Below are 12,167 nucleotides of genomic sequence, written 5' to 3'. Positions count from 1 at the left end.
ATGAGCAAAAATTACCTGAATAGTTTTGAAAAATAGAGATTCCTAGGTTCCAACACCAGATTATTGGTTTGAGATCTATAGAGTTGTAGCCACAAAATCCATATTTTTCCCACTCTCTAGGTCACTCTGGTACATGGATCCACAGAATCTTGTATGAATACCAGAGCTCTAACAGCTGTGCTACTGTAAAATAGCACTTATTACTAATAGCTAGTCTTATATATTACATATAAATCCTCAGGTATCTATCATAAACCATCCTCATCTCTTGCCTTAATGTAATAATTTTCTAGTCTCATTATACACAGCTTGCAATCATTCCCTTCATGTGGATGGGTCTCCACTACTCAGATTTTAAAAGGGCTGGGACCCAGGATCCAGAACTTGCTGGCCGAGTTCTCTCCCAGCCTCGATGAGAAAGCATCCAGGAGTGCACTGAAGGCAATGCCAGGTCAAGGAGCACTTCCTTATGACCTGAGTCCAAACCCTCATGTCAAAAACTCCACCCCTTGTCATTCAGTAGAGGTATCCTGCTCTCTGGACGAAGCGGGCTAAAGTGGGCTCCTTTCCCAAAGCTTCATGCTAGTTCCTACAGGATTTTCGAGAGAGTGGGCTGAAAATTACAAAGAGAAAATTCACCCAGGCTGCAACAAAACATACTGAAAAGTACTGAAGAATATTTTTTCACATTTTTGCTCTTAATTTTTTTTTGTTCGGGTTCACTTGTTATTCTTTTTAATTTTTTTTTAAATTTTATTTTTCTTTTTGAAAAGCATCTTCAGATATTGCCAGTGCTTTCCAGATTTACTTTTGCATGTATTGAGAGATGAAAGAATATAAGGAGAATGTAATTGGTAGCTGAGTATGCTGCAGTCAGCAATGGAAGGCACACACCATTGAGGCATCATCTGAGCCTGAGTGGTGGCCTTTTCAGTTTGAATTTTTAATTCATTGGCATTGGATTCTTGAGGAACCAAATGATATGGTGTAAGATACATGGACTCCTAGAAATTGTTCTCATCTAATTGTTTGGAAATTTTAAGAGCAGTATCAGGTATGTCCCTATGGTGGATTTAGATAATTGATTTTGTTGGATATTCTCATTTCCCTGTTTGGCACTTTTTGATTGTTTGAGAACTGGGAGAGTGCTAAACCATAATTACCTGTATTTTTTTTAATGTTTATGTATTTTTGAGAGACAGCAAGCAGGGGAGAGGCAGAGAGAGATGGGGACAGAGGATCCAAAGTGGGCTCTTCGCTGACAGTAGAGAGCCCGATGTGGGGCTTGAAATCACAAACCGTGAGGTCATGACCTGAACCCAAGTTCAACGCACAACCAACTGAGCCACCCAGGTACCTGTATTTCTGAAAGGCCTCTGAGAAACTGGGTCAGCTAGATATCTATTAGAGGACACATCATGTCCTAAGAGAAACCTTTTTTCACTGGCCTGATCAAAACTAACTGATTGTGTCTTAGAGGTGTGATCTTCAGCCTTCATTGAGCATCAGAACCACCTTGTGAAACTTTTGAACATTGATGCCCAGACGCCCCATGCCAATGAAAAGATACTGTCTGGAGAGGGGCAAACATCAGCGTTTTTTTATAAAGTTCTTAGGGATAGTAGGGTGACTATGTGTCCCAATATACCTGAGATTGAGGAATTTCAGTACTAAGTACAAGATTGTTGTGGGAAAACCCTGCTGAAAGTCACCTTGATGAAGCCCAAATTGCCATTATGACCATAGGTTCTCAGTATCTGTCCTACATATGGTCCTTTCAGATTTATCACACTAATGGGATTCAGAACTCCTGGGGATGGGATAAGGAACTGGAAACTTCTAATGCTGTTAACTGTAACCTAACAAAAAAATGTGAACAAGATGTTGGAAGATGCACTAAACCTGGCTTAAGGAGATGAAAAAAAAAGAAAAATGGGCCTACATTGCCTGTGACAAGAGGGAAAGCAATGACAAATTATTTGAGATGATTTGAAAAGAAAAGTGGTAAGGAGGGATTTTGCAAATAATACTTTTTCCTTATTCTTGTTTTTTTTCTTATTGCTTTTTATTAAGAGATTAGGGCCTCCCTTTGTAGATCTGATGTTTTGGCTGTTCTTTGCCTAGGGAGAGTCAAGTTTCTTTTGTTTCAGGTGTTCTGTTCTGGTGTGTTCTTTGTGAGGCAGCCAGTGGGAACATGAGTGTGTGCACATGGTAGGGCCGGCACCATCCCCACATCTGGGCTCCATGATTTATGCCTAACTGTGGTTCACTCTGGTCTCCCCTGAAGCCAAGTTGGAGTGTTTGGAATTTATTGCACTTCAATGTAAAGAGCATCTGGGCATATAGAAGAGGAAGCCTGAGTCTTTTAATATGAAAACAAACTAAATGTTAGGTGGATTTATAGAAAAGGCAAATGCACTTGGGGTGAAGGTGAGCTAGATGAGGTATCTCCACCAGGGGCCAAAGCTTCCGCAACTGATGGCTTGAGCCTGCCTAGGACTGCATCCCTTCACCATTCAGAATAGAGCTTTCGTGATGGTTTGTTCACCATGCACCATGTCCTCCTCTTGTGACTCAGATATATTTTTCTATTGTGGGTATTTCCTAGGCACTGCAGAAGGAATCTCCTAGAATCCTTTGGATCCACCACATGGATTTCCCAGTGCTCATAAGCAGATTCTCTATGCCACAAAGTGCCAAAATTACACCCCTAAGGACAAACAATTCTGAATCAGGACGAAGATTGCATTTTTTTTTTTTTTTACAAATAGTTTATTGTCAAGTTGGTTTCCATATAACACNGAATTAATGTCAGCAAGTAACTTTTATTTCTTCTCCTCTTTGTTAATATAATCTTAGTGTTGATGTTTGTTGAGCAAAATATACTTAAACTTCAAGTTCTTATCAGTTTTTTTTTTTACAAATAGTTTATTGTCAAATTGGTTTCCATATCACACCCAGTGCTCATCCCCACAAGTGCCCTCCTCCATGCCTATCTCCCCCTTCCCCCCCACATCCATCAGTCCTCAGTCTGTTTCTCAGCATTCAAGAGTCTCTCATGGTTTGCCTCTCTCCCTTTCCCCCACCATTTCCCCCCTTCTTCTCCCCCATGGTCCTCAGTTAAGATTGCATTTTTATTTTTTATTTTTAAGCTTATTTATATATTTTTGAAAGAGAGAGAGCTAATGTGTGCAAGCAGGGGAGGGGCAAAGAGAGAGAGAGAGGGGGGAAAGAGAGAATACCAAGCAGGCTCCATGCTCAGTGAAGTCACTGACTCTGGGCTTGATCTCACAACTGTGAGATCATGACCTGAGCTGAAATCAAGAGTTACATGCTTAACTGACTGAGCCACTCAAGCACTCCAATGATTGCATTTTATTGATTGATTGATTGATTGATTGATTCATTTTAACATTTATTCATTTTTGAGAGACAGAACATGAGTGGGAGAGGGGCTGAGAGAGAGGGAGACGCAGAATCTGAAGCAGGCTCCAGGCAGCACAGAGTCCAATGAGGGGCTCGAAATTACAAACCGTGAGAGCATGGCATGAGTCAAAGTCAGACACTTAACTGACTGAGCCACCCAGGTGCCCCAAGATTGCAGTTTTAGACACAACTCCTGCTTTTCCTTAAAATGCCTCTTCCATTTATTAAGGGATATGAGTTGTTAACTATACTGGAATCAAAATTAAAAATTTAATAAAACTTAGGGGCACCTGGGTGGTTCAGTCCATTGAGCATTCAACTTCAGCTCAGGTCATGATCTCATGGTTTGTGAATTCAAGCCCCACATCAGGCTCACTGCTGTCAGCCTGTCAGTGCAGAGTCTGCTTCAGATCCTCTGTCCCTCTCTTTCTGCCTCTCCCCTGCTTGCACTCTCCCCAAAAATAAATATTAAACAAAAACTTAATAAAATTTGAAAAGAACTTTTTAAAAAAGGGATATGAGTTGCTAGTGATAAGCAAAGACCAAACTAGGAAGGATTGTGCAATGGGAGGGTGGTTATAAGCTACACGCACTTTTGTGTAGATTTCCTTTGACCTGGACTTGAGACCTCACGTTGCCTGTTCGCACGAATTGTGCAGACATCAGTAAAGCTTCCTCATCTTTTGCAAATATGACCCATCTCTGCCCTCTACCTTGAAGGTTCTGTATCTAGAAGCCCACACTCTTAGTGAGAGAAAGAGTCCTGGAATTACAAAAGGAGACAATAAGCAATATTTCTTGGGTTTGCATCATATTCTAGATTCTATTCTTATTTTCCTATGCATTAACTCCTTTGACCCGCATAATAGCCCTACAAAGTAAACATTTACAGAAGGACACTCATTTTACAGAAAGACACTGAAGCAAAGAGAAATAAACGAACAAGCAAACAAAATTTGCCCAGAGTTACATAGCCAAGAAGCAGAGAGGCCTGGGTTCAGAGCGCAGCAACTCCTACTTGATCTCTGCTGGCTCTTGCTATACTCCAGGGTCCTACCTCACAGTACAGCATAAACTCAACTGCTGGGAGTGAAGGGAGGCAGGCTGACCAGCCTGGTAAATGTTTGAAATGCTGAAATTGGAGAACCGAGGGAGAGGGAGAGACAGCAAGTCAGAGAGGGAGGGAGACAACTAGTGTGGGTCTCTGAGACTGTGGGGCAGCACTAGGGAATAATGCTTTGTAGAAGCGCCATTCTGTGCATTCAGGTGATGTTTCTTTTTCATCAGGAGCTTATGTGTTAGAACAAAAAGATAAACAGTTGTGTCTCTCCAGACTGGTACACAGCCGATGGCATATACCTCATAAATGATAGGACTTCTTCTTGGCTGTCCTGCACTTCATGGGACTTGGGGGAACAAGCAGCCTCCAACCCACAGGGCCACAAGGAGAAGTGACACATAGATTGAAGTCTGGTTTCCATTAAAACAAAATGTGGAGAAAGCCCTCAGGAAAGAGGTGGATAATATAGGATAACCATTTTATTTTTACCTTATAATAGGACTTCCACAAGGCAGAGCAGAAAGGTTTGGAAGTGAGAGAAAAGAAAGCAAGGTGTGTATAGGATCAAGAGGCCAGGAGAGGGTAGCCTACCAGAGGGCTTGGATTATGGACATTAGAGGCATTTGGTGCCCCACAGATGCCCTGGGGCCCAGGGGGCACAGTGTTATCTTGGCTGGTTCAGGCTGAGGTCTCACATGCTGGCAGCAGTCCCGCATATGCTGATGTAGGGGCTGACTGGGGCCACGGGGGATAGTTCTGTCCCTCATTTCCAACATGTGTTCTTTCCAAGAAGAATTGAGGGTGAGACAGGGAAATTGTGTGAAGTAGGGAAAGCCCAGGAGAAAATGGTGCCCTTGGGCTGCCCACCCACATGCCTCAATTCCAAAGAATGTGAACAGCACAAAAATACATTTGCCCTCTACTCACTGCAGATGATTTCAGCCAGAAGGCCAGTAGATACACCCTTGCCTCTCAGTAAAATATGGCACAGGCCTCTCTCCTTTTCCTCCCAGAGCCTTTTCTGATACCTGGTTATTTCTGCCAACAGAGGATTAATGCCTCAGGGCAGGATGTCCTGTGTTGATTTAGGGCAGAAGTCAGCCAGTCTTTCACCTGTGATAAAAGACAGTTTTACCTGCTTTTATTATTTTATTTAAACTGTTTCACAATTTGGTGCTGTGCCAAGAATGTCTCTTTGACCCGACCTACCGTGGCGCCTGACCCCATTCATCAATATTCTGCTCTCAAGTTTCCGACACTAGGAGGCCAGGCAAGATGGCTCCAAGTGTGGTCTGAGGACCACCCACAGGAGAGAGCCCCTGTCCAACTCCAGCCTTACTCCCTGGAGCTGGGCTGAGAGTCTACATGTTTATCAATGTGCTTGGAGGCACATTCCAGCTTGAGAACCACTGTTGGACTGTTCTGACCCCTTTTGTTGCTCTTTGATTGACTGCTCCTTATTTCCTCCATGACCACTAGTTATTCACTTACCAAAATTCGTGAGAATGTAGGAGCTACAAGAAAAAGTGATTTGTCTGTTTCCTTGTGTATCCCAGATTCTTAGAAGAGTGCCACTCCTGTAGTAGTTGCTTAATCTTTATTAAATAAATGAAATGTTTTTTGAATGCTCACTTTGTGTTAGGCATCGGCTAAGTGCCGAGGATGCCACAGCAAACCAGACAGGCACAGGCTGGTCCTCTCCATTCATGACTTCTGGTATGTGTAGGGGGCGGAGGGTGGGAAGCAGCAGACAGGTTGACTAAACAAGCAATTACGATGGAGTGTAAAGAGTATTATGATAAGGGGTGGTGAGAATAATATCAGGGTTTGTGGATGGAACTCAGGAAGCCACTGAAGAGATGAAAAGTTACGATGCCCCTTCCTTAGCCTTCAGATGCAGATGGTCTACAAGCATAGACACATGAGAGCTCACATGGCCAGTCAGACCCGATGGGACTCAGAGCGCAGGGAAGGTGGGAGGTAGGCTGGATGCCCACCCCACCCCACCATGAAAATAAAAGAGGAATAAAAGAGGGACACAATAAGGTGTGTAAGAGCTCTACCCTTTCCATGGAAGGCATCAGTGAGGACAGAAGTCTGTTTCAATGTCAGCAGGAGGGGGGAAACTTATCTAGTCTCCATGGTATCTGAAGCCTCACCTAAAGTAATACTCAGTAAAAGCCAGAAGGTAAAAGGGCATGGGCTGGTTCAGAGCATAGCAAAAAGGGGGTGAGAGACTTACATTCATTCTCTGGTGCCTCAAGCAGCTAGATGAGTGGAAAGAAGATGGACAGAGGGTGAGAATCTTATGGCCAAAAGTCAGCGAGTGAAGGTGTGGGACAGCATGAGAGGGAGAAAGAGACCCAAGCAGCAAGCATCCTCAGTTCCTTTCTTTGCCTTTCACTGGGTAAACTCTATCTCTTCCCATAGGCAGGTTCTGTTCTCTTTATTCTGAATAAAAGAAAAACTGGGATTTAATCCTGCTTTCTTTTCTTTGATTGCCGATTATGAAAACTGTCCTCTTCTTTTCCTTGGCCATGAGATTCAGAGCTAAAGTCAATGTCCAATTAAAATAACCATATTTTTCCCAAGCATTTAGTAAATTGGTTTCCTGTTACTTCTTTTTTAAAAATATTTCTCTATTCTATTTTAACAGCTGCACACTGCAATTGTTTCTATTCTTGAAAGCCACCTTAAATTTTTTGGAAGTGTTGTGCAAACATAAACTATAAATAAATAGAGCACATGTGTCCATTTTCTCCCACACAGCAATCCCTTAACATTCACTCTGACTACAGTCACTGTCATGCAGCCATTACCTCTTCTTTGGCCTTTCCCCAGTCCTCATAGTAATCCTTTGTTCCGACTCACTGCAGGCACCACCATGCTCCTGGAATCTCTCATTCCCTTCATATTTGCCTTGATTTCCACTTGCTGGCCTTACTTCTGGCCCCCACCTCTGCCTTGACCCCTAAGTTCGACAGTCATTGTTTTTCCCTGGCTCCGAGTCCTCACTCTGCCTCTTGGATCCTGACCACCATGACACCCATTCCACTGGGGCGGGATCAGAACTATCTTTCCCTTCACAAAAGATTCCCCCCGGAAAATCAAGCATTCAGTTGGGGGACCTGAGGTTCAGGGATTCGTATGCTCTGGCCCCAAACTCCAAGCAATGAAATCACTTTAAGCAAGGTGTCCCTTTGTGTATTTCCATCCTTCTGTTAGTAAAGGCATGCTCACTCATTCATAACTAAGGCTTTCAAGCCCAGCCACACTCATCCTGCTGTTTGACAGTTATGTTTCCCAAACCCTTGAATCTTAAATTAGTGTCACTACAATGTTATGATTCATTGCTCTAACTCTCACTCAAGATTGTGATTGTTTCTTTTAAGCAGCTCCTCCATTAAGGTGGAAGAGCCAGCATAGAACACACACATATACAGGCCCAGATCCCCAGCTCTGTGGGTGGTCGTGGCCTTGCACTCCAAATACAGCCTCTGAGAAAGGGAGGAAGGGAAGTTATGCTTGTTTATCTTTCTGAAAACTTAATTTTCAGTGGATGTCTGTGCTTGTACACTTGGGTTATAGAGATTCTACTCTCCTTTTCTTTCACAAAGAGACAGAAAAAATTTTAAAGGGGTCCAACTGCTCATATGCAATACTATCTCCGAGTTCTCCAGTCCCAAAGATGATCTTTATCATAGTCCAGTTTGACTAACACAGAGCATGAAAACCATTCATTCATTCATTCATTCATTCAGTGTTTGTTGAGAATGCTGTTTTAGGATCATGGAATACAGCAGTGAAATCCTTGTGGATCTTACAATCCAGTAAAGAGAAGATAAACCATACCACATGTAAAAATGATGTAATATTGGATTGTGCTAAGTGTTATAAAGAAAAATAAGATAATCTTAGATAGAATGATCAAAGAAGACCCCTCTGCAGTGTCATTTGAGCAGAGATCTGAATGAAATAGTGATTTGCTCCCTTCCCTTGCCCATGGCAGACATCAATAATCAATCAGAGCCACCAAGTCTTTTCCATGGAGCCATATAATCCTCTTTGCAGTCCAAACCATCATTGCCATTTGGTTTGTGTTAAAATGCATGATTAGGCTTGTTTTCCATCCTGTTCCAAAAATGCCTTCCTTTTCTAAAGCTAGGAGGAAAATATAAAATAAAGAACAAATCTAGGGACCAGGTTTTGGTGATCACTAAGAGCCCAATGATATAAGATGGATTATCTTCTTCGATTTTCTCATCATAAATACAAGATATTTCCATCCTTTTGCAAAATGTTTGCTTTGCATGTTTGAGTTCATTACTCAAGTCTCCTGTGTTTTATGATTCGCTCACAGTCACCGGGCTCTGCAGCTACCTAGGCTGATTTATCCTACGTGCCAGCCTTAAATTGTGGATGTTGTTATGCTACAGGCACATTCTCAGATTTCAACTTGAAGTACATTGTAAATAACATGTTTTCCCTGACAAAACCCATTTCCTAAATAAAAACACTCTATACATACATCGACCAATTTTCTTTTTATTCGGTCATTTATTGAGCACCCACTGGGTATCAGGCAGAGTGGTAAAGATGGATAAGATACATAACTCCTACAAAAGCCAGTGGAGGATAAAGTAAAGTACTATATAAGGGGAAATCCATATCTTACCCTCTTGTAATCATTTTTAAGACCCATGACTTTACAAATCACTGCCTACTGGTGGCCAGTGACTTCCAATTGCCAGCCCAGTGACAAATCAATCTGCTTAACTTCTATTTAACCCCTCTGGCCCATTTCTTTTCTTCTCTGCAGTTGTGTCTCTCAGTTCCTATGACTAAGCATTGTTCTGCCCTCCGTTCCCTCCCAGCTTTCTCTACATTCTTTCTCTTGAGGATCTCAGTCACTTCCAAAGATTTAACATCCCTTTCATGCAGGTGAGTTTCAAATATGGATCCCTGGTTACAGCTTCTCTTTGGAATTATAGTCCACCAAGATATTATGCTGGAACCTGAAATTCTATATGATTGAAGCCAAACACATCACTACTGCTTTCACAAGGGTCTTTTGTATTACATATGATGGAAATCCAACTTAACATAGCTGAAATGGGGAAAAGAGGAATATATTTCCCTATGTAACTGTAAGAGTCCTGAACTAGATCCAGGAACTCAGTATTATTGGGAATTGAATCTCATCCTCTTCCCTCAACTCCCCTCCCCTTCCCCCCTTTTCTCTCTCTTTCTCTCAGTTATGTGGGTGTACTCACTTCCTTCTTTCTAAGTCAGGGTCTCCCTATTAGAATACATTCATAATATAGTTGCCATAGGTACCAGGCCTACTTTCACCACCTTAGTAAACATAGAGAAAGAAAGAACTCTCTTTCCCTATATTCCATTCAATATTCTACAATTGATTTCATTGGGCTAACTTGGGACACTGACCGTCCTGTAACCAATCACATGACTGAAATGTGGAAATATGCAAATTATTGATTCAGGTCCCTGGAAGCTACGGATAGGCTTCAATCACATGAACTGTAGTCTTATATATAATAATGGCTGTTGGAGGCCCATTCATTTTGTTCCACTGATTTGTCTTGATTGTTGCCAGTGTCCCATTTTATTAGAAAAACTTCATAGAACATTTTAGTGCCTCCTTTTATAGAAAAATTGAAAAAAAGGAGAAAATATGTTGGATAGGCAAAAGCAACAGATGTCAACTATAGTCTACTCCCCCAAATACCAAGTTTTCTCCACGGACTCACTTTTTCTGTTAAAAAGAGTTAATGTAGGGGCGCCTGGGTGGCTTAGTCGGTTAAGCGTCCGACTTTCACTTAGGTCATGATCTCGCGGTTCGTGGGTTCGAGCCTCGCGTCTGGCTCTGTGCTGACTGCCAGCTCAGAGCCTGGAGCCTGTTTCAGAGTCTGTGACTCCCTCTCTCTCTAACCCTCCCCTGCTCTTTCTCTCTCTCTCTCTCCTAGAAATAAATAAAAAAAAATTAAAAAAATTAAAAAAATAAAGAGTTAATGTATGTAAAAACATCATGTAAACTAAACTGTATTTCTTAAATGTTATTAATCTTACTATTTTAATGATGTCACAAGATTAAATAACTCAGATTTCAACCCTCAGATCCCTCTTGGACTTCTTTCTCTCCCATCAACATTGAATCAGTGGTTAGATCTTCTTGATTCTGTAACCAAACTATTGCAAAGTCTTCTGCCTAAACCCCTTTCCACAAGACTCTACCTTCTCCAATCCAGATTAATTTTTTATGAAGCATGTGTTGATCTTATAACCCTCTGGTTCATACATCTTCCCTTGCTTCCCATTGCTTAAATACAAATGGCCAGTCTTATTAGCCAGTTCTTAAAGTCCAACTCTCTAGAAACCAGAATCTAACCTAGTTTTTAGGATTTAATCCCCACCTCTTCCCTAAGTATGTCTCATGCCTCTAGCTAAATGGATCTACCTACTGCCCCTCATTCTGCCTCTGAAACTTTCTCTGACTGTTTCCAACAACCAGGTTGTTGTCCTTCCTCTCCTTTGTCATTGTCCTCACCACTTTTCAGACCCAACTCCAAGACCTCTGTGGATATTCAGAAAGGAATTGTTAAGTAGTAATTTAAAAATTTTTAATGTTTATTTATTTTTGAGAAAGAGAGGGACAGAGCACGAGTTGGGGAGGGGCAGAGAAAGAGGGAGACACAGAATCTGAAGCAGGCTCCAGGCTCTGAGCTGTCAGCACAGAGCCTGATGTAGGCCTCGAACTTGTGAACCACAAGCCTCAGCCAAACGACCTTGGTCGTTTAATCGACTGAGCCACCCAGGTGCCCCTATGTAGTCATTTAAAATGATTTTTAATAGACAGAAAGCCTAGATTAGATGAGCAGTTTCTGCTAATTTTGGATGATAGGTTTCTATCTTATAAGTTTTTTTTATATATGAGAATACTTTCTTTATCCACAACAGGCTTTGGTAAAGAAAAAATAACCCAGTTTGCTGGTGCATGAAGCACCAACAAGATGTGGAAGTAAGCATTACTGGTAACTAGAATGTACTGATAAGGCTGCCCTTCCTATAGAAGAAGGCAAATACTATGTGCATATGCTGTTCCCCAAGCAAGTAGGAGGCATTCTGCTTTAAGAAAAGATGGCTAATGGATGTGTACCCACTTTGAATGTGTATTCAGTTGGCCTTCTTGTGCCATAGAGACTTTATTCTTCCTGAGACTGAATGCCTCAGAGAAACAGAGGTATCTCTATGGCTCTTTTTCTCTGCCACTGGAAAGTTCTAGCACTTTGTGTCTTTCAGTCTTATGTTTATCATGTTATACTTTGCAAAGAGGCCATCATGTACTTTCTTACTTCTTCTGCAGACTGAGGTAAAGGACACAATTCTCTTGGTGTCTTGAATATAATAAGTACACTATAAACACTTCCTGAAATGATATTTTTCAGTATCATAAGTAGAAACTCCATAACTTATGCCAAGGAACCTCAGGGGTAAAAAAAAAAAAAAAAAAGTGCTTTATAAACATTCTACTCTTTCATAGGTTTTCCTCATATTAATAATTATCTCCAGATATAATCAGAGATTATTTTATTTGTTTGTTAATTTTTACCAAAAGAACAAATTTCCCCCTATTGGCAGCTCAAATAGCATGGCAGAAAAT

The 12,167-nt window shown here is 41.5% G+C and overlaps 1 protein-coding gene across 1 annotated transcript in view; it reads right to left on the bottom strand.

Annotated features, from left to right (window-relative positions):
• LOC120237010 (IQ calmodulin-binding motif-containing protein 1-like) overlaps window positions 1-5,956 on the bottom strand; it is a 151,562-nt gene extending 145,606 nt beyond the window's left edge. Inside the window, 1 exon segment of the mRNA XM_039240137.1 lies at window positions 5,826-5,956. Within this exon segment, the coding sequence (XP_039096068.1) occupies window positions 5,826-5,956 (131 nt within the window).
• Between the last annotated feature and the right edge of the window lie 6,211 nt (window positions 5,957-12,167).

Source organism: Hyaena hyaena, unplaced genomic scaffold (genome assembly GCF_003009895.1).
Source record: "Hyaena hyaena isolate Hyena2069 unplaced genomic scaffold, ASM300989v1 scaffold_168, whole genome shotgun sequence".
Classification (NCBI taxonomy): domain Eukaryota; kingdom Metazoa; phylum Chordata; class Mammalia; order Carnivora; family Hyaenidae; genus Hyaena; species Hyaena hyaena.
Note: the sequence above shows the minus strand (reverse complement) of the source record. Positions and strands in the feature narration are given on the sequence as shown.